Source organism: Talpa europaea (genome assembly GCF_964194135.1).
Source record: "Talpa europaea genome assembly, chromosome: X".
Lineage (NCBI taxonomy): Eukaryota > Metazoa > Chordata > Mammalia > Eulipotyphla > Talpidae > Talpa > Talpa europaea.
Window position 1 is genome coordinate 81427699 of NC_140081.1, and position 23001 is coordinate 81450699.

Here is a 23001-nt window from a genome sequence, read left to right on the forward strand (position 1 = left end):
CTAAGCAATCAGATTGCAATCATGTTCAATAAAAGTGTGGTATATGTTCATGTTTCTAAAAATGCTATTTTTAAATTCATCTATTGTAGGGGACTTGCAATTTGGAATGCATGCATGTGTTCTTTATATTATCTTTATTTTTAGTAAGGGAAATATAGGAAGGTAACAAGGGTATTGTTAAAGCTGTAAGTGGTAGAGCATAGTGGTTAAGTCAGATGGGAATTTGAATCCCACCTCTGCCACTTAACCAAGTTACTCTTGACTTCTTAGGAACTCAGTTTTCTCACCTATGAAAAGGGGAAAATAATAGTACCTGACTCATAGGGTAGTTGTGTGCACATGAATCTGTTGGCCCCACCCTGGTTAGCATTCCATAATGTCAGCTATTATTTGTGAGTGCTGCCCGAAGATATTTTTAAATTGGGAGAGGTGGGTAGATAAAGAAGATGTGAACTAAAATGAGAAAGACTGTTTTGGAATAAAGGTATCACATTTATTGGTTCAACAAATAATGACTTAGTGCCATGTGCCTTGCGTTGACTCAATCTACAAATCCTTCTACTGTGTACTCCCGCGTGATTATGGAACCTTCACGGAGGATGCTTACTAATCAGATTAGTTAGCCAGAGGGCTAAATGCGATTCCTTCCAGCACCTAAAGGGTGAGACGCCCATGCTAGTGAGCAGGCTCTTTCCTTTGTGGCTGCTTGGGAGGTGTGATGAACTGGGACTCCTCCATTAGCATTTCAACCCCTCACCTTCCGTCGCTTTGGTTTTCTATGCCCCCCCGCCCCCGCTTTCTGTTTCCAACATATACTTTCTCAACCATGCGCGAATTGAGTACAGGGCCTGAGTCTAATTCTGCAGCCCCACTTGCCAGCAGCCCCATAGGTGCTGAGGTATATTTGCCTCCCGGATCTTTATTTTGTAACTAAATACGTTTCCACCATTTCCCCACCTTTGTTTTGAGCTCTTTGCCCCACGCCTTCACTTTCCCTCCTTTTTCGTACGATGCGCGCAGGCGCCCCACCCCTGGATTCGGAGCTGGGGACACGACACGGGAGGTGGGTGGGAAGGTGACCAGGGCACATGCCCCCCACTGGTGAGCATGTTAATTGCAGAAATCGACAAATTCTCCCGCCATCGCTCCCTCTCCCTGCACCCTCTGAAAGTCAGCTTTTACCCTTGGGCCTTTGCGCCTGCAGCTAGCGGGATCCCGCGAGGAGGAGACCCCAGCCCTCTCCTCTTTCGCGCCCTCTTGTTAGGCTAGGTGGAGGCGGCGCTGGCATGGCCGCAGCGCCGTTGCCGGGGCGACGTCTTGGTTACTTCCGTTGGTATCAATGCTTCCGGGTTGGTGTTGCGGTGGCGTTTCCGACTGTGGGAGTCGCGGCTTCCCAGTCGTCCGACGAGCCCGAGCAGGTGAGGGGGAGCTCCTGGACTTCCAGGCTGGGGAGCGGGGCTGGGCCGCGCCAGGCCGCGCGGGGCCGGGCTGGCCTGGTTCCCGGCCTGGGAGGGGCTTAACGGTCCTTTGGTCTCTCTCTCCCCTCAGCTGAGTCCCTTCCCTGTCTTTCACTCTTCTGGCATCGGTGGTTTTACTTCTTCGATTGAACCCTGCTTCCTCGACCCCCCTGGGAGGCCGCCTCCTTCAGGCGCCTCCCTTCTCTCCACGAACTCGCTCTGACAGCCGAGGAACTGGCAAGATCCTGCTACCCAGAGGGTGAATGGGTATCTTTCCCGGAATAATCCTAATTTTTCTAAGGGTGAAGTTTGCAACGGCGGCGGTGATTGTAAGCGGAGTAAGCAAACACCTCCATTGTATTAGTGTGAGGGATGCTTTGGAAAGATACTCCCCTTCAGTTTCTACCCCTTGCCACCCTTGAGGTGAAGGCATTGAAGGCATCTATTAAAATGCAGTTCGGCTAACTAACTGGGATGACAGCCATTATCACTCTGAATTAATTTCTCAGACAAGGTAGCAGCAGGGACATTTCTAGTTTTCTGTGAGTGTTTCCGTGTATTTTCCAGGCTAGGGATGCATAGAATCTTCGTGAATTCTTCCCTCCCTTTCATTGCCTACATCATCCAGTTGCATTGTGTCTCCATTTCAGAAGTTTATCGCTAACCTCACTGCCAAAACACCTCTCCTCTGCTTGACTTCGCATTGTCTTAAGCTAATCTCCCTGTCTCTCCGGTTTGTAATCCACTGCTTGCTGCAGCCTTAGTAGGGTGACTAAAATGTGATGGATTTAAGGCACTTCTCTGTTCAAAAAATGTCTGGTATCCAGGATTTCCCCCCATGCTCCTGCCACATACACTTTTGGTCGCAAACCTCTCAACCTAACCTATTCGTTCCATACTCATTGTCTGATAATTGTTTCAAGCAGATAAGGGGACTCTCTGTTACAATTAAGTGGTACTGGTACTTCTCAAATAAAATGGTACTGATGTGTGCCCCCACATGCTGTGCCCACGTGCTGTGCTGTCATAATCTTTGTGTCTCTGTTGGTCTTGTTCTCACCTTCCCCACCACAGTCTTTTCAAATTGTTCAAGCCCATATGGTCTCTTTTTCCATGCTTCTCTTCTTATAATTTGTACTATATATTTTTCTCTAATGAACTACTTTAATTTTTTTCCTTCCAGATTATATACTTTTTTAAAAAAGATTTATTTTACTTATGCATACAAGAACTGGGGTGTAGGCCAGAAGTATGGGGTGTGGGGGGATTCACCAGAGACAGAGTGGGGAGCAGAACTGGCAGATCTACTGAAATACACTGCTGATAGGGGGTAGCAGGCGAGACAGGAGAGGTCTGCTGTGCCATATGGGTCAGCTCCCTGGCGGGGGATCGAACTCATGCTGCAGTGGCTGGCGATAGCTTCATGGCATGGACACTTTATCTCCTGTGCCACCAGGGAGGCCCCCAGATTATAAACTCTTGAAAGCCAAATATTGTATTTCATACAAATTTTCCCATCCCCATCTCCTTGATGATCCAGGGAAGACAGGTCAAATGATAAATGTCATCATGGTGTTTGAACATCTGTTCTCTCTCTGTGTGTGTGTATGTTTTAAAAGCATGCTTATACCCATAGTGCATTGCAGGTTTGGGCATTTAGTATATCTTGAAGAAATATTTGCTTGGTTCTCCATTATTGCCTTCTGAATCTGAGAATCTCTAATGTCTATTCTTTCTTATAGGAGAAAGCAAGAAAGTCACTGACCAGATCTTTGGAGTAGTGTAGGGCTATGTAAATTGTATTTTAGGACATTCTTTTTTTTTTAAGATTTATTTATACAAGAATCGGGGTACAGGCCAGATGTGCGGGAGGGTGAGAGGATTCACCAGAGACAGAGCAGGGAACAGAACAGGCAGACTGACTGAAATACACTGCTGAGGGGAGCAGCAGACGAGACAGGAGAGGTCTGCCCCACCATGTGGGTATTTCTGCGGCCGGCCGGGATCGAACCTGCACTGCAGAGGCTGTGGACAGTTTCACAGCGCTGCCCAAGGACATTCTTATTATCACCATTTAAGGAATGAAGTTTTCCTTAGATCTTCAGCGTACACATCTGCATTTTGAAGGCAATTTTCATTGACTTCTTTATATAAGAAAAATGTTTGAGGTACTCTAATTTTATTTTAAGTCTGATATGACTTCTCTCCTTTACCCATATCTAGAGATGACCCCCAGAAGTCAAAAATATTATTAGCAAGGGAAGAGAGTGAGTAGTCAGAGAAGAAGTGGTGTCATGTACAGAGCATGTAGCGATGTTCAGGTCCAGCGGGTTACCTCTCTGATTCCCATCATAGTCTGTTACTTCCAGGCTGCATACACAGATAAAGGACATCATACGGGAACCAACTAAGTATTTGATGGTGTGCCCAATTCTATGTAAGCTATTCGGGGGGTTATAAAAAGCATTGTGAGACATGGTGTCTGCCTTAAGGGATCTTACCTAGCCAAGAGAGTAAATCACATGGGGCAAGTAGAAGATATGCCTCATGCTCGTCATTATTTTTATGTTTGAGATTAAGTAAGATATAGAAGGGATAAATGAAGGTTTAAAAAACATATTCCTGCTTTGGGCTAGGTATGACATGGCGTGCATGTGTGTACATGCCTGATGTAAAGACTGAGGTTGAGGGTGACATTTTGATGATTCAGTCAAAATCTTCCACAAAAGCAACTGCAATTTTCTCCTGTAGTAATTTGAAGTATAATATAGAGAATGAAAAAAATGATTGTGGATATTTAGTCCGAGAAAGATAAGATGTAGGAGGACACAATAGCTGTCTTAAAATAGTTGAAGGAGGCCCCAAGGGAAAAAGGATAAATTTGTTTAATATTGCTCCAAAAAATGGGTGAAGTCAGCCTTTTTGGCTCAGTATGAGGAACAACTATCTAAGATCTGACCCAATCGAAGATGACACAGGACTTCTTTATAGCAAGATTCTTTCCTAGCATGGGAGGGAAAGGATTTTACTGTCCAGGTGGGGGTGGTTGGGTAGCAATGCTCAGTTTGGCCAGTGGTTCCCAGAATGTTTGAAATTTGTGGACCAATAAAATTTAGAAGTGTGAGAAGGTAAACAAATTAAGGTAGCCAGTCTTATTTTGTCATGTAAGGGCACTAAACAACATCAATCATTATTATCATTTGAAAAAGAGAGCTAATTGAAAAAAGCCCTCCTGGGATAGGAAGAACATGCTCTCCTAATAGATAGTCCTTTAAATTAAGTGAATTAAATAAAGTGAATTAAATTGAAGACACTAGGTGTCCTTATTTTTTCACTTCGGAATTGGGAAAACTTCATTAAGGAACCTCTGGACTAACTGACCTAAGATTCAGTGACTGGCCTTTCTGCTCCCTGCTGTGGCTCTGCCCTCTGACTTTAACTGATTCTTTACTGTTTCCTGAACCCTGAGCACATCCTATTGAAAGGCTGGGTGGCAGGTAGTCAAGTTCCGATAGAGGCTTTCTCTGTAGCCAGAATTGTTGAAAGAAGCTGCGAAGAGCAAGCTTTAGAGAGCAGCACAGCAGTTGTCTGAAATGCTTGACTGGGGGCATCTCTAAGTTGGTGAAAGGAGAGTGCATGTCTTCACCCATAGACTCAGGGCATATGCCATGGTCCATGCTTGTCCCTGTTTCCCCTCAGCATATGTGTCATGTTTTACCATCAACTGGAATCCTAAAATGTGGGCATAACTGGACATGTTGATAAGGTGGTATTTAGTACTGAAGACTCTTATTTTAAGCTGCAGCTGATATTTGAAGTGGTGATCCTTCTTTGCTTTGTAGAATTCCTTTCAATACCTTTCCTGCAAAAGAGCTATTCCAGACTATGTCAGATAGACTGGCTGATCAAACTATGCTTGAAAGGAAGTTTGCATGAGTATTTTTGTGGCCTCTAATTAAAACATACGTCTGCTTGTTTGCTGTCCTCTCTGAAAAATTGTCCTGTGCTTAGTTACAGCGAATTCTTTTGTGGAAACAAAGCAAAACCTCATCTCCCCTAAAAAGAGACTTAGTGGTTCTAGCCTTAGATTGGCTAACAAGGGAGGTGGGCAGCAATAATACCTATTAAAATGTAAATTTGGGTACTTATTTTTTTCAAAATGTAGTAATAATAATAACCAGCAGTTATTGAACTAGGTGCCAGGTGCTTTTCTAAATTTTTTACATATATTATTTAATTTTCACAACTACCCCATAATATGGTATTTATTATTATTCCCATTTTATATCTCAGAAAACCCAGGCATAGGTAATTTGTGCAAGGTCACAGAACTAGTGAGTGGTGGTATCAGAATTTGAACCAAGGCAGTTATGACTTCAGAGTCTTCATTGCTGACCATAAGTCACTTGTAGATTCTTTTGAAATTCAGTAGTATTCATACTGTGAAGCTCTATAAAAAGGAATATTTAAAAGAAATCTGAGAGTCCATCCTAAGAAAAGAGACTACTTCCAACTGGATCAGGATTTGGTAGACATGCCTAGAACAATGGTTCTTAAAGTGTGGAATCATTAGCCTTATTTGGGAACTTGCAGATTCTCAGGCAAGATTCAGACCACCAATCAGAAATTGAGGGTGAGGTCCAGCAGTCTATGTTTTAGTGTACTCTATAGATGATCCTGGTGCACATCAAAATTGGAAAACACTGATCTAGAGGGTAGAGCTATGGGGGAAAAAATTCTAAGAGAGAAATAGCTGAGGGTGGTAGAAATTAAAAAAGCTGAAAAGATTGAAGATGACAGGTCTATTGGGGGTGGGAAGGGAGAGAGTAATGGGGAGCTGGGAGTAGAATACACTTTTAAGAAGCAAACATAAAAGAAGTATATCTGTATGTATGTTTTAAAAGACCTGGGAAAAGATTCATTAGCTGGTTGGATGTTATGTGGGAAGAGAGACAACATCCATCTTGCTGTCATTCTTCTGGGAACCAGAAAGAAAGTGAAAGGGTGTTTAGCTGGAGCCTAGGCCTAATGGGGGAGGTGGGGGAGATGTGTGTAGCTAGAAGTAAACTAGCTGAATGCCCTAAAGTTTGGTGGAGAGATGAGAGTGAGGGGGCTAAGAATATGAGGGGGTAGTGGTGTCAGCCTGTGCTTTACACCTGAATCGAGCTAACTGAATACCATGAACTGCTTTTATGAGATGCCTCAGCCTATATAATTTAAACTCCAGGTTCCTTTACTTGTAACTGTCTAGTTGAATGTCTAAGTTGGGTGTGCTAGATGGACTCTTCCTTGGGCTGGGTTGGGGAATGACATTAAGGAAACTAGAGAGAATGAAGGGTACAGGTTGAGCTGTGAGTGAGTTACACCCCCCCACCTCCCTGCAGAGTGGCAGTAAAGAACAAATTCTTGCTCATCCAGCCCGTAAAACAGGATTGCCCGTTTTGTGTCATTCCACTTGGTGGGGTTATTCCTCTCTCTATGTTTTGTCAATGTAAATTATACAATCAGATACTAATAAGTACTCCTCACTCTTGTGCCTTGTTCTGATTTATGTTTATTTTTAGCACCAGAAAAGTGCCACTGTAAGCCATGAGATGTCTGGTCTGAATTGGAAACCCTTTGTATATGGCGGCCTTGCCTCTATTGTTGCTGAGTTTGGTAAGAATGTGAAAACTGACAAATTGGCTTTTAAGGTATAAATGGCAGCTGATGGTGACACTTGTTTTTGGTGAAAACTAGAAAAAAGTAAAAAGCTTTCCCTATTTGTTTTGAAAACATTGTCTCACAACTATCAAGCAGTCTTTTCTGAGAAAGTACTACTAATGGTATGGCAGGTGAAGTTAAGAAAAAGCCAAATCAAGGAAACTTTTTTTATTATTATTAGTTTTTTTTTAAATAATAAATTTTATTTTTATATTCCCCATATAATTGCAGCCCCCCCATTCTGACCCCAATCCCTCCCCTCCCACCCCTCACCCCCCAAAAAGTGTCTCTGGTTCATAGTTTTTTGTTGATTTTGATTTTCACTTTCTTATAGTTATTCATTTTCCTGATCCCTTATTTAAGTTTTCTAGATTCCTGCTATGAGTGAGACCATCCAGTATTTTTCTTTTTCTTTCTGGCTTATTTCGCTGAGCATGATCCCTTCCAGCGTCATCCATGTTGCTGCAAATTGCATGTGTTTATCTTTTTTGAATGCTGAGTAATATTCCATGGTATATATATACCACATCTTCTTGATCCAGTCATCTATTTTTGGGCATTTGGGCTGTTTCCAAAGCTTAACTATTGTAAATAGTGCTGCTATAAACATAGGGGTGCAGGTGTTCTTTGGAATGGATGTTTCTGTGTCCTTTGGGTAAATACCTAGGAGTGGAATTGCTGGATCATATGGAAGCTCTATGTTTAGTAGGTCCAGAAATCTCCACACAGCTCTCCATAGTGGTTGGACCAGTTTGCACTCCCACCAGCAGTGCAGAAGAGTTCCTTTTTCTCCACACCCTCGCCAACATTTGTTGTTGCTAGTTTTTTTAATATGTGTCAAGGAAACTTTTTTATAGTTTAATGATTTGTTAGTTTGCCAGGCTTAAGTAATATACATGAAAATAGAGAGGGACATAGGTAAGATGGGGTTTTCTGCCCTATTCTTGTACTAATGGTCTTTCCTTTTTGCTTAGTTGCTTATAACTTTCTTAATAAGGATCCAAACTTCTTTTCTAAACTTCTAATTTTAGAAATTGACTAATAAGATCAAACCAGATTCTTCTGTTTGATTTTCATTTGGAAATATTTTAGATTGTGTTTTTTCATCTTCCAAATCTTTTTCCTAAACTATTCATAAGTCAGTCCCATCCACTTTGTTGACTTTCTCGCCATATGATTTGGTGTTGTGATTTTGAGCTACATAATCACGTTAGTTTTAGACCTTGAAATACAGATGACGTCAACAGCATGGAGGTATAGAGAGGCTGGAATCAACCCTCTCATGGACCTTGAAATAATCCCGGAAACATCTTGTCAATATATTGACCACTTCTATGTGTTAACATAGTGAGAAAGAAGTTTGGTTAATGACCAAACTTAGTCCTGAATTACCTAATAGGACTTTCCCCGTTATCTTTCATAATATTAGGGAACTTTTTGTTTCTTGTAAACAGATAAAACAATCACAAAACTCTGTAATGTATGAGTATGTGGCATGGCAACCATGCTTTCCTTTCTTCTTTGTGAAAATTTGGGAAATTTTTATGATGGAGCAATGACACTTGGGGTCGGAGAGGGATAGAAGGAGAAGAGAGAGAAATGCCAGATTGTATGTTACAAATGAAATTAAAACATTTAAATTATTTTGTCTGAGAGTCTGTTGAGACCATCTTAAAGCAATTTGCTATATGAGTTTCAGTTATACTCGGTCAAACCCTACCTACTAGATACAATGCAGTATCTTTTACTTTACCAATACAACTCCTGTCCTCTGACAGTGGTCTTCTCATAGAGATCTTCTGTGTGTTATGAAAAGGACTTTGCCTTATCTTTTAAAAATTGTCCTTGGCTTAAATTCAGCTAAAATTTAACTGTGAGTCTTTGGACAAGCTTATAAATGAGAGTGTTCCTTTATAGGAACTTTCCCTGTGGACCTCACCAAAACTCGACTTCAAGTTCAAGGCCAAAGCATTGATGTCCGCTTCAAAGAGATAAAATACCGAGGAATGTTTCATGCCTTGTTCCGAATCTATAAAGAAGAAGGTGTACTTGCTCTCTACTCAGGGTAAGATGGCATTCTTTCCTTACACCATAAATAGAAGTACTTTTTAAGGAAGCCATGTATTTTCAGCTCTCTGATAGTTTGTGTTTTTCATAGTCACCATTTCAACTTGTAATTCATACTGATGTGCCAGGTTATATTTTACTTGTAAATCTAGAGCTTTGCATTTGTATTCATCTGACTATAAGTAATACATTTTAAAGTGGATATCTCATTGCAGCCTTGGCTCCATCTTGTTTTCTCCAGAGACGTTTATAGCCACTGGGAAGAGCAACACCAATTAAGAGCATATACTTTGTGATATTCTTCCTGAGTTACCAAATGCTGACGTCTTTCAAAATTGTCCTCTTTAAAGAAAATGCAGATTAAGAGAGGGAAACCCAGCTTTTTGGCCAACCTTTGGTTAGCCATAAGTTTGTGCTTTATTACCCAGTATGTTTACCTGCTACCAATTTCCTAGGCCACTCCTGCATCTAGGGTACCAGTAATTGCTCAGAAAATGGACATCAATTTTATTATTAACCAATATTAGACTTATTTGAAAAGATAATTTTCTTGGGGAAAAACGAAGTAATAAATCCTGAAGCAAGTGAATCATGGATCATCTGTTTGATCTTCTTTCATAAGCATGAATAATCATAAGATTTTTTTCTGATAGCAAGCAATAAAGTTAGAAATATGCATATTTAGTCATCATTTAAAAATCTTAACCATCTGAGCTGCTGCTGTCTTTCTATTTATAACTACTAAAGTATAGTGTGCAATTTGGAAGAATCAGGAAGTATGAGTGAAATGTCTCTAGTTTATAAGCAGAACTTAAATAGGGTGAAATCTTGGCTCCACTACCTCTTTCTTGATAAGATTAAAGATGTGCCTTGCAACTGTTAGAAGTAGAGGATGATTGATTTTTATTTTTTTAATCTATGAAGTGAGTCACAGTGTATATGTCTTTTGTCTGGTTTTGGTATCAGGATTATACTAACTTTGTAAAATGAGTTGGGAAGTGTTCCCTTTTATGTTTTCTGGGAGAGATTGTGTAAGATTCATGTTAATCCTTTAAATGCTTGATAGAATTTCCCAGTGAAATTATCTGGGCCTGGAGATTTCCTTTTTGGGAAGTTTTAAATTGTGAAGTTAAATTATTTAATGGTTGTAAGACTATTCAGGTTATCTATTTCATCTTGATTGAGTTTTGGTAGTTTGTGGTTGTAAAGGAATTTGTCCATCTCTTCTTACTTATTGAATTTGAGTATAAAGTTATCTGTGGTATTCCATTATCCTTTTAATGGATGCAGAATTTGCAGTGTTAAGCTGTTTCATTCCTGATACTGATGATAATATGTCTGTTCTGTTGTGTATGAGTCTGGTCTCACTCATAGCAGGAATCTAGAAAACTTAAATAAGGGACCAGGAAAATGAATAACTATAAGAAAGTGAAAATCAAAATCAACAAAAAACTATGAACCAGAGACAGTTTTTGGGGGGTGGGGGGCGGGAGGGGAGGGATTGGGGTCAGAATGGGGGGGTTGCAATTGTATGGGGAATATAAAAATAAAATTTATTATTAAAAAAAAGAAATTTATCAATTTTGTTGATTTTTTTTTTTTTTGAACTGACTTGGTTTCATTAATTTTTCTTTATTTTCCTGTTTTCAATTTCTTTGATTTATGTTCTTTATTATTTCCATCCTTTTGCTTGCTTTGGGTTTATTTTGCCTTTCTTTCCCCCGTTTTCTTGAGCTAGATTATTGATTTGAAGCATTCCCTCCTTTTTAATATAAATATTTTATGCTATAAATATCCTCATGATCATTGCTTTGGCTGTATCCCACATATTTTCATAGGTTCGGTTTGCATTTTCATTTAGTTCTATGTATTTTTTTAAATTCCCCTTGAGACTTCCTATGACCAGTAGATTGTTTAGAATTGTGCTGTTTAATTCCCAAGTGTGTAAAGATTTTCCTTATTAATTTCCAGTTTGATTCCATTATGGTTAAAGAATATGTGCTATGTGATTTCAATTCTTTGCAATTTTCTGAAGTTGTTATATTGTGCTCTTTCTTGATGAATGTTTCATGGGCATTTTTTTTATACTTTAGACAACATGTTTTAGATTTATTTTATTTTTTAATTTATTTATACAAGCACTGGGTACAGTCAGAAGCGCGGGAGGGTGAGAGAATTCACCAGAGCCAGAGCGGGGAGCAAAGCAGGCAGAAGGACCGAAGCACACTGCTGAGGGGACAGAGGGCAGCAGGAGAGGTCTTCGCGCCATGTGGGACCCTCCTCCGGTGACCGGGGAGCAGCCAGGGATTGAACCGGCGCTGCAGAGGCTGAGGGCAGCTTCGCAACCCAGCGCTCAACCACTGCGCCACCGGGGAGGCCATGGGAATTTTTTAAAAATGTGTATTCTGTTGGGTGGAATGAGGCGGGGTAATAGAAACGAGTAGGCTGTCTCGATATGTGTAATCTGCAAGTACATGTTGAGTGTAATTGACATTTCTTTCCTTTTTTTTTTTTGGCAGAATTGCTCCTGCTTTACTAAGACAGGCATCATATGGCACCATTAAAATTGGCATTTACCAAAGTTTGAAGCGATTGTTTGTAGAACGTTTAGAAGGTCAGTATAGACCTCTGTATTCTCTAAAGAGACGGCTCAGTCTCTTTTGGGGTTATATTAAAAGGGATTATTGAAATCAAGCCCAGTGAGAAGTAATTTCCTTTGAATCACTTTATTATCCCTTATCTACTCTTTCTGGAACCACTTTTTTTTGAGAATCCTGAAGGACTGTCTCCTACCTAAATAATTTGCTTTCATAGATTCTTTTTTTTTAAAGATTTATTTATTTATGCATACAAGAACTGGGGTACAGGTTAGAGGTGCGGGGTGGTGGGGGAGAGGATTCAACAGAGACAGAGTGGGGAACAGAACAGGCACACTGACAAATGCACTGCTGAGGGGAGCAGCGGGCGAGTCAGGAGAGGTCTGCTACGCCATGTGGGTTGCTCCCTGGCCGGCCGGGGGATCAAACTCATGCTGCAGAGGCTGTGGACAGCTTCATAGGTAGTGTCTTAACCCTGTGCGCCACCAGGGGGGCCCCTGCTTTCATAGATTCTTAACTTGGATTTACCTAGTTTCTATTTGTAGGTTCTTCGTGGTGAGGAGGCGTGGTGAAGATTGAATTTTCACTTTAGAACAATATGCTCTGTGGTTTCTTTTTTCTAGCTGAGAGGACTTGGTTCTTCGTGACTAGTTTCACACACTTGACTACAGAAACCTTCTGTAATAAAAAGAGGCTAGTAGATATCAAAGCCATTCAAAATTAATGCTTTTTTTTTTTCTATTAGACATGGGATTTTATCTTTTAACATTCAGTTTCTGAGTCTTTAGAGTTGATGATTCTCCAGAAAAAGATAATCCTGAATTTATGTGGGGTATTGGCAGGACTGTAGGATAATAGGACATTTCCTGGTATCCTTTAGCAACAGTGATTCCTTTTTTATAAATGATATTTTACAATATTTATGTTTCATTATTGATTTGTGATCTAGAAATATTTTAGTTTCTTAGTTTTTAGAGGCTTTGTAGTTCACGTCTATCATCATTTCTCTGATCAGGTTTCTTTGTTCGATAGTTTCGTATTTTGTTCTCAGAAACTGGCACCTGTACAAGCAGACCTTTCTTTTTCTTTTCTACAGATGAAACTCTGCTAATCAATATGATCTGTGGGGTAGTGTCAGGAGTGATATCTTCCACTATAGCCAATCCCACTGATGTACTAAAGGTAAGCGAGGTCTCGTGGCATTGGATGTATGTCGTGTGATGTGAAAAGAATGTGAGCTTTGAGTTAGATGTGGTTCAGATGTGGGGTAAATCACTTAACTCTGTTCCCTCTTTTGTGAAATGAATATTATGCATCACTTATTGCATAAGGTTGTTAAGGACTAGAGGTAGATAATATAGGCAAACTGCCTATCATTCTAACTGGTTGGTAGTGGATGCCCAATAAATAGTAGTAAATTTATTATGATAGTGCAGTAATTCACTGGTCTTCAAACTAGAGTCTGCAAAAATCCTATAGGATCTTTCCAAGGACTGTACAATTACAACTTTTGACCAGTGTTGTAATGTCCCTTTCCTTTCTTCTAACTAGGTAGGGCTGAGTGGTGCTGTGACTGTGGCAGTACTAACATAGGGTTTATTATCACACTTGAACTGTTCAGTCCTTTACTTCTTCGATGGCTCCTTCTCTATTCCCGGGGGCTTCCTTGCTGTTGTGCATCTAACTCTTTCTGCCCTCGATGCTGTTCTCCCCTTTCCTCATGAACTTATCCTTCAAGACTGCTCAGAAACAGAACCAGGACTAGTATGAGAAAATGAGGTACTCCCCGTGGGTGCAGAATATCATAAAGCATCAGGAAACTCAGTAATCAAGAGAAGTAACTGTTAATGCAATCTTTTTCAAAAAATGAAAATGAATGCAAAAAAATTCATGATGAACAAAATCTTGATATATGGTAGAATTCATATTTCTCACCTCACCCTAATTCTGGTTTGTTGTATCTTGTCTTTAGTAAAGTTTTGACATTTGGTTTATTGTAGATTTTTGTGTATTAATTTTGATTTCTTGGAATATTGCATTAAGATATTAGTCATCTTGATTACTAAGGTATTTCATCTGCCCATCCTACATCTTATGTCTGAGGCAAGTGACTTTTTGCCTCATTCTAGTCCTACCCCTTGCTCAGGAATCACCTCCTTAAAGAAGTTTTCTATTTACCATAGGTGTTATTTATGGTTTTGATTTGTCTTTTGTTATAGTTTCTATTCCAGTTTAATTGGGTTTAGGTTTTTATTTAAAAACTCTTAGGTAGCACTTGACTTGCCACATAAAAACGCTGCTGTTCTAGGACCTACTGAGGACATTTACTGAAACCTGGACTCGTGCTTTGTGAAGGTCAGCCACACACTTGGCCACTAGCAATGACCAGCGGTTGCATACGCAGAGTCAGGAATTGTACCAGACCTTTCACATGCCCACTTAATGCTACAGCTCCTTTTTCTGACTCACAAAACCCACTTTGTAGATGATAGTATTATGCTTTTTATAAATAAAGCTCTATTTAAGGTCTTCTAAGCATAAAATTATGTTTTAAAACACTTTGCTATCCATAATTACATAAGCAATGCATATTCATTGTAGAAAAGAGTAGAAGGCAGAAAAAATACAAGAGAAGAGTGCATTGTTGCCTCTTTACTCAGACTTAAATTCCTAAATACTGGTTTCTTATTTTTATTTTTATTTTATGTCTCCACTGGGCCTGACACAGTGTTTGCTCTATAAATGTGAGTTGAATGACCCCAGTATCTTCAACTGTAAAATGAGGGTTACAGTGGTAATGATGCCTTTCTCAGGTTATCTGTGAGCATGAGATGAGATGATCCATGTCAGTGTGTTAGATTAGCTGTACAAGTGGAAGTCATGATAATAACTTGCCAGGAGGTAGGACAAAAGCCCTAAAGAGGGGTGAACTTTACCACTTTGAATATTTTCCTGGGGCACTTCTAAGTGCTTACACTTAGAAGTCACTACACTCAGAGGGCCAGATAAGGTGCCTCAGCCCCAACCCACCATTTTACCAGGCCCTGTTTGTATGTCAAGGTCAACGTCTAGAAAGGGTATTTTATTTAAAAAAAAAAATGAAGATTAATTAGAAAGTAACACACATGTATTTTAAACAGTATAGAAAAAATAAATTGAAAAAGTAATGGTGTTCATTTCTGGTAAATGCTGGAGCATGTAGCACTGAACCAATAGAGATTTTTGTGGAAATTCTGGAGGGACTTTTGGAGCTGGTTCAAGTTAGAGACTGACGATGCTGGTGTCTTAGTATGTTTGGAAAGTTTGTGTGGAACATAAATTGCCTGAGGTAAAAGTTGATGTCCTATGAATGGTAGAAAATGGAGTGAAAAAGGACTCACATGCCAAGATTAAAATTGGGGTGAACTGGTGAGAAAGAAATGGAGGAAAAGTTATTCAAGCTTATCATCTGTGGTATTTAGTTTGGCTGCTGTCTGGAGTTGGTGGAAGGAGAATTTTCATGGAGGTGGGGCTGACAGACTTAGCTATGACCATGTAACTCATGGTAAGCATTTTTTTTTAGTTATGTGCCCTTTATGCCTTGTGACTCAAGAGCATCAAAAAGAGACCTCCATACTGACTGACGTGTGCTGTCATTCCCAGCCCCTTGTCATCAACGTGATCATGAAACCATTTAGATGGCAAGGCCAATGTTGAATTTCAGATGTTTCTAACTTCAAATGAGTGAAACATCTCATTTTGGTTCTTTCTGTCAAAAACAAGTTCATATCTTCTTATTTTAGATTAGAATGCAGGCTCAAGGAAGCTTGTTCCAAGGCAGCATGATTGGCAGCTTTATTGATATATACCAACAAGAAGGAACACGGGGTCTGTGGAGGGTGAGTACATTCTTCCTGGTATTGTTCTGTACTCCGAGTTCCTAGAATTTGCAAAGAATGCTTTTTATACAAAACCATAAAATTATGCATTGCCATCGTATGCTTGTAAGATGCTTGGTACCACAAAAAATAACCTAAGAAGCTCTCTAACACTTATAAAAGGACCAAACTTACCAGTCATCTTTATTTCTGCTTAATGTTTGGAGGGTTGAGTATAATTGGAACTATAGTTTAAGAATTGTGTATATGCAAAGAATTGATTGTAAGCCACATACTATCTAATTCACCTTAATGTGTGCAATGTAATGATTTCAGTATATTCACAGAATTGTGTTTACATCCTTTACATCACCAAAAGATGTATTTTAAACAGTATATTGTGTTTACATCCTTCACATCACAAAAAGAAACTCCCACCCCACCCAGTTAGCAGTCACTTCCTATGTCCCTCAAACCTCCCAACCCTAGGCAACCACTAATCTACTTTCTGACCTTATTGATTTGCCAGTTCTGGCAGCTCATATGAGTGGAATTATACAATACATGGCATGTGTGACTGGCTTCTTTCATTTAGCTATTTTCAAGGTTCAGCTATGTTGTAGCATTTATCAGTACTTCGTTTCTTTCTAGGACCAAATAATAATTTCATTACATGAGTGTATTGCATTTTGTTTATCCCTTTGTCAATCAATAAGCATTTTACTTATATGTACTTTTTGGATATTATGAACAATGCTGTTATGAACATTTGTGTGCAAGGTTTTGGGTGAATACGTTTTCACATGGGCATATATTTAGGTGTGAAATTCTTGGGTCACTGAGTAAATTGTATGTTTGACTCTTTGAGGAGCCCCACAGCAGCTGTCCCATTTTCGCATCCCCAATAGCAATGTCCATGGACTCCAATTTCACCACCTTTTCACTGACACTTTTTTTTTTTTTAAATTCTGACCATCGTAGTGGGTACATAGTGGTATGTCATTGTGATTTTGATTCATCTTCCCTAATGTCTGATGATGTTGAGCAGCTTTTCATGTGTTTATTGCCCATTTGTATATCTTTGAGAAAATGGCCACTCAGATCTTTTCCTCATTTTTAAATTTGTTTGTCTCTTTATTATGTTGTAAGTGTTCCTTACATATTCTGGATACTTTTACATATACTTTTACATATTACATATTTTTTTTACATATTCTGGATACTTTTAGACATATGATCCACAAATACTTTCTCCATGTTGTGGTCTGTCTTTCCAGTTTCTTGATGGTATCCTTTGAATCACAAACTGTTTAATTGTGATAAAGTCCAATTTATCTGTTCTTTTGTTGCTTGTGCTTTGAGCATCATGTCAGTGGTTTTATTTTTAGTACAGCAAGTAAATTGGGGATTTATAAGTGTTCCAGCATTAGCCATTGATTTGAAAGAATGACCTCTGTACTTCACATTTAGATTTTTCTGTTGCTTTTCAATTCTTAACCCACATTGTTCACTTTTAGATTTATGTCATGACCCGTGTATTTTCTTGGTCTCCGATGTTACTTTTGTTTTGTAGGGTGTTGTCCCAACTGCTCAGCGGGCTGCCATTGTTGTGGGAGTAGAGCTGCCAGTCTATGATATTACGAAGAAGCACCTAATCTTGTCAGGGATGATGGGAGATACAATTTTAACACATTTTGTGTAAGTATTGCAGGTTGTGCTCATTCTTTATTTCCAATATTTTGGCACAAAAAGCATCTTTCACTCAAGTTCTCATATAGAATTGATAACAGGTACGAATGGTCTAAACGCCTTTGTCTCTCTCACCACAAACTCAGGCCTTCTGATACATGCATAGCGATCCTAGATTCTTTGGGCCATTTGGTGCCTGGGCCAGCGTGTAACCCAGCAGCCTATCAGATGTCTATAGGATTTGCATTTGTTCCTCCATAGTCTCTATATTTAATAAACTCATCTGTTACTTGGATTTGGGTAATTTTGGATCAATGAGAATCAGAAAAATAGGTGAAATAAAACCACAGTTTTGGGTTGAAGACTGTTGCTAATCTCATCCTACATTTTCTTCATCTTGTAAGTTTTTTTACTGCTCAAATGCATTTGGTACATGATGCTGTGGCTTGAACATTTCACATAACTAGCAGATGATGCATGACCCTCCCTGCTTTGGGATCTAGTTAGGCTTATTTACATGTCTCCTTTAAAAAACAAAAAAAGGCTAGTTGAGTTTCAGATTGAAAAGTTAAGGAGGCAACTTTTAGATGATACTCTTGAAAAGATTTCCTTTCACTTTAGATTGTCACGAAAGGGCAAGTGTCAGGTTTTATCTGACAGGCCTGACTCATTGTACTTTTTTTTCCCCCTATCAAAATTTTATTGATTTGCCATTCCTTTACAAAAATATATGTTTGGGAGTACAGCTTCACACCTCAACATGTGTACATATTTCACTTGCCCTCTACCAAAGCTCCAGTGATTTCTATGTTTGGCTAGTTTCTGTTCAGAGGGTAGGGGTGGAAATGAATCAATCTCTCTCCTTAAAGTTTTCATCTTTAGTTCCAGCTTTACGTGTGGCTTGGCTGGGGCTCTGGCTTCGAATCCTGTTGATGTGGTTCGAACTCGCATGATGAACCAGAGAGCAATCGTGGGACACGTGGACCTCTACAAGGGCACTTTGGATGGTATTTTAAAGGTCTGCAGACTATGAGCTTGGGCTGCATTTTTAGTTTTCTTTGCTGTCTCAGACCTCCTTTCAGTCCTTCTTAGTTGCTGCATATCTTTCTGAAAATGGGAGAATCATCCAGTCTATTTTTAGTAGTCTCCCAGTCATTCTCAGATTGAAAAGCTGTCTCCTTAGCCATCTGCTGATGCACAGTGGTCCTTAATATTATTCCAATTTGAATACTTGAGTGCAGGTGTTTTACCAATAGTTCCATGTAGAATTATTGATAGAAAAGGCCATATCCAATGTTTTCTTCCTTCAGATAAGACAGAGACCCTGTGATATAGGATCAGGTACTCAGTTTCAGTTCAGCATTGTGCTATTGGCTTGGAATGTTTCTACAGTGCTAGGTTTGTAGGAAGGTGGATATTATAAATGTATTATATAATTTCTAGTGATTCTACTAGAGAAAACAAATTTGGAGCTATAATATGCCATTACCATATGGTTTTTCTGTTATTACCAGTTTGTTTTAACAACTATTATCAGGCACCATTTAAACAGATACAGAGAAATTTTAGCATACTGCATTTGTCCAAACATAATCAACACAGCTTGGTAAAGTGATAAATTCTGGGATCTATGGGAGGACATTTTAGTCCAATTTGGAAGTTTGAGATTGGCTTCCTGTTGATCCTGGCATACTGGATAATAGTAACTCATATCTGTCAAGAGCTTTACCATGTATCTGCATCAGGAACTGTTTTAGTGAGATGCATATATATTCATTCACTTAGTCTTCACCATTACCAAATGTGGTAGATACAAAGCACTGAGAGATCTAACTAACCTGCCCAAGGTTTCACAGTTAGTAAATGGGAGAGCTGGAATTTCAACTCTAACCATTTGACTTTAAACCAACATTCTTAACCTCTGGTGCCTTCCTCATGTCAGCAGCTGAGGATTAATTGGGTCTTAGAGGACACTGACTGCTATGCTGAGGTGCTGATACTTTTTTTTTTACTTTATGGGGAGCAATTGAGAGATTTTAATCAGGTCATATTTGCATTTTAAATACATCACTTTGATTTTGTGGAGACTTGATCTAAGACAGTGGTTCTTGATCTTAGAAAGACATTGAATCACTGGGGAGCTTTCACAGCTCCCACATCTACCATAGACTATTGAACTCAGAACTTGGGATGGGGGAGTGTGAATATTTTTCAAACACATTCTGATGATTACAATGCTAATCCAAGGTTGCAAATCATTAATTGCAATTGTTGTTGGAAACTTTACTGTGTCAGTGTTAGGTGGTGGGGATGTAGTGTGAACAAGACATAGTCCCTGCTTTCCTTGAGATTGCATTCTAGTTGAGGGAGACAGACAATAAACACACAAATAATAAACAGTATAATTTCAGATAGAAGTAAATGCCATGAAGAAACTAACAGCATGAGGAACTTGGTGACAGGGAACTGCTTCAGCTAGGATGACCAGGAAAAGGCTGCGAGAGGTGACATTTAAGCAGAAGTATGAGTGATGATAAGGTAGCCACGTGAGTATCTGAGAGAAAAACATTTCATAAAGAGGGTACAGGTACTAAGACCCTGAGTTGGAAATGAACTGGACATATTCAAGGGCTCAAAAGAAGGCTGGTGTGACTGAGTGTTGTGAATGAAGTGAGAACATGATAAGAAATGAAACTCGAGAGAAAAGCAGGGTCTAAATCATGGAGGATCCTGAAGGTCATCACAGAAAGTTTGCAACTAGAACAAAGTTCACTGGGAATCCATTGGAGATCATTAAGCAGGAAAGTGACACTCTCTGATTTATAATTTTAAATGATTGTTTTGGCTTCTAGGCAAAGATTATAGACCAGTTGGGAGGCTTATTGCGGTAGTCTAAGGAAGAGATGATGAGGTGGTATCCTATCTAAGATCCCTGGTCATTATAGCAGTCTATGATTCTGCATCTGGGATTTATTTTGGCTGATTTTCACAATTTTCCAAAATGAGTTTTGGTTTGAGATCCTCAGTATCCATATACCATTATGTTTCCCTATTAATACCTCTATTATGTTACTATATGCTCCTGGAAACAGTTACTGAAGCTAATTTTCCCAAATGTTCCTAATCTATTGGATGGGATAAGGGCCACTTACAAATCCATATTCTCGTGTTACTTTCTTACCCAAATATATCCATTTTTTTTTAGTATAGTGGTGGGTTTCACATCACAGTGGAAAGGTAAATGAACAGTTTTCAATGTCTAACAATGCCTAATGCAGAAGTTACTTGATAGGTGTATTTTATTAAATATGAACTTTCTTCTGAGTTCAGTACACACCACCAGTTTATGACCCTATGTTGTACATAAATTGTCATTTAGTTCTCAGAACCACTCAGTTGATGTGTGTAGAACTCCTATTTTATAAAACAGGAAAACCAAGGCAATTCACATAGTTCCACATGTAATTCTCAAAGCATCCACACGAGGTAGCCATGGCATTACACAGAATTTACAGTGATGAAACACTCAGAGGACTGTGACTTGCCTAACTCCTTACCTTGTTTTACTTGGTTTATTAGTACTTACCATTTTTTGGAGAGACTATATATCAACTCATGTGTTTGTCAGCTCCAGGAGAGTATACACTCCATGAGGGCAGGAACTGTAAAAGTTATCTCTTGCTGTGTAACAAATTACTTTAAAGTTCAGCACCTAAAGATAAACATTTATTATTATTAGCACACACTTTCTGTGGGTCAGGAATTCAGAAAAGGCTTAGCTAAGTGATGTCAGCTCAGGCTGTCTCCTGAGGTTGTCGTCCAGATGTGACCTTGGTCTGCAGTCATCTAAAGACCCAACTGAGTCTGGGATATCTGTTTCAAAGATCACTCATGTGGCTAGTAGCAGGATACCTCCATTCTTCTTTGGCTGTTGGCCAAAGGCCTTAGTTTCTCACCACACAGCCTTTCTCTTTATGACATGGCAGCTAACTTCTTCCAGAGTGAATCATCCAGGAGAGATCCAAGGCAGATGACTTATTATATAAAAAATATTTTTATAACACAGCATTGGAGGTGACATGTTCACTACTACCATATTAGTGACACAAAACAATCCAAATAAGCTGTGCCTTTTACTGGGGCCGTCTTGGAGGCTGGCTACCATAGATACTTTCTTTCTCTTGTTTACTGTGACACTCTCAGCATCAGAAGAGGACCTTGCATTTAATAGGTGCTTACTAAATATATGTTGAATGAGTGAGAGGATGGAGTTAGAATACATACAAATTCAAAATATATGCATTTGGAAAAAAAGACCATTCATGGAGCCCTAAGTTGTTGGGGAGGGGCATGGAAGATGAGCAATAAAATGAAATTGTCAGATGTAAAGAGAAAGGGGAATTCATCTGTTTTTAATTATATCTTTCTCTCAGATGTGGAAACATGAGGGCTTTTTTGCACTCTATAAAGGATTTTGGCCAAACTGGCTTCGACTTGGACCGTGGAACATCATTGTATCCTTTTAGAACACAAGAATATAAGCAAATCCATCAAGATCTCAGGTAATTGTAGGCTATGGAAAGGAATATTTGATAATCGAAGCATTTAAAAAGGCAAGAGAGAAGTGTAAGCATTCTAATGGTGATCATTGAAGAAGGAACAAAGTAGAGAAGAAGTTCTCAGTTGGAGTCTAATACAAGCTACAGGGAGTAGAAAAGATGTGCCTCAGTTTCATCTTTAAAACAAAACAATGTACCAACAGACACGGCCATTTTGGAAGGGGTTCTGAAGTTTCTGGAAACCCTGATGGGAGATGCCCATGGGAAAGTCCATAGGGAATTGGTCCATATTTCTTACCCTTAACTATAAGACTAAGATAGCTGAGAAATAAGACAGAAAACATGCAGAAAACAAAGATTCCAGAGATAAGTAGGGCACTTATGGATGAATCTCCCTCCAGTTTTGTTTGAGTGCCTCCTATATATGGCCGTGGATTGGATAATGTGTCTGGTGTTCTGTGTATAGTGATGAGCATTGCAGGGTTGAAAAAGAATTCCTTGCCTTTGTGGAGTTTATACTGAGAGAAGTATTTCTCCCTCCTTGAATTGCTCTGATCACCTAATGTCTGTAACAAATACTCTAGCACTGAATTATGTGTTCTTAGTTATTGCATTCTTGGTTATTTGTGTGGGTGTCCTATTTGCCCCCAAAGAGTGTAGGTATGTTAGAATTTTTATGTTTATATTGCTAAATGCCAACAATCCTAACAGGCACATGGTGGGCACTCAACACGTACTTGAATTGCAAGACATGATTTTTAAAAAGACTTTTAAGCAATTGCAACTCAGAATAGCATAGGCTAAGTACCTTAATTTAAAAGAATGCCATATACAATTTTAGAGCTGGGTTTGGCTTTCAGTATCAACACAGTGATCTTCCATGACTAACTCCTCAGTTTTTTATTACATACGAGCAGCTCAAGAGGCTTCAAATCTAAGGACTGAATTTCATGTGAGCCAAACCCTGCCAACCTTTCTACTCGCTACTTTATCCTTTTCCATGTTCTATTGTCTTTTGACAAAGTTGTAAGTGTTTACTGAACCATTGGTCTCCCAGAACCTCCTGATGGAA

At 39.3% G+C, this 23001-nt stretch overlaps 1 protein-coding gene across 3 annotated transcripts; it reads left to right on the top strand.

The window, feature by feature from the left end:
• Positions 1-1286: 1286 nt before the first annotated feature.
• SLC25A14 (solute carrier family 25 member 14) lies at positions 1287-22867 on the top strand (the record flags this gene model as incomplete). Of its 3 annotated transcripts, none has more annotated exons than XM_084258724.1 (10): positions 1287-1418; positions 7022-7115; positions 9078-9225; positions 11747-11841; positions 12921-13006; positions 15607-15702; positions 17255-17379; positions 18253-18388; positions 21804-21884; positions 22826-22867. In XM_084258724.1, 10 exons carry the CDS (start codon positions 1287-1289, stop codon positions 22865-22867), a joined length of 1035 nt encoding a protein of 344 aa, XP_084114850.1. The 3 variants fall into 3 exon arrangements, with proteins under 3 accessions (XP_084114850.1, XP_084114851.1, XP_084114852.1); XM_084258725.1 differs by lacking the exon at positions 1287-1418 and adding an exon at positions 1721-1795; XM_084258726.1 differs by lacking the exon at positions 1287-1418 and adding an exon at positions 1721-1786.
• Positions 22868-23001: the final 134 nt, after the last annotated feature.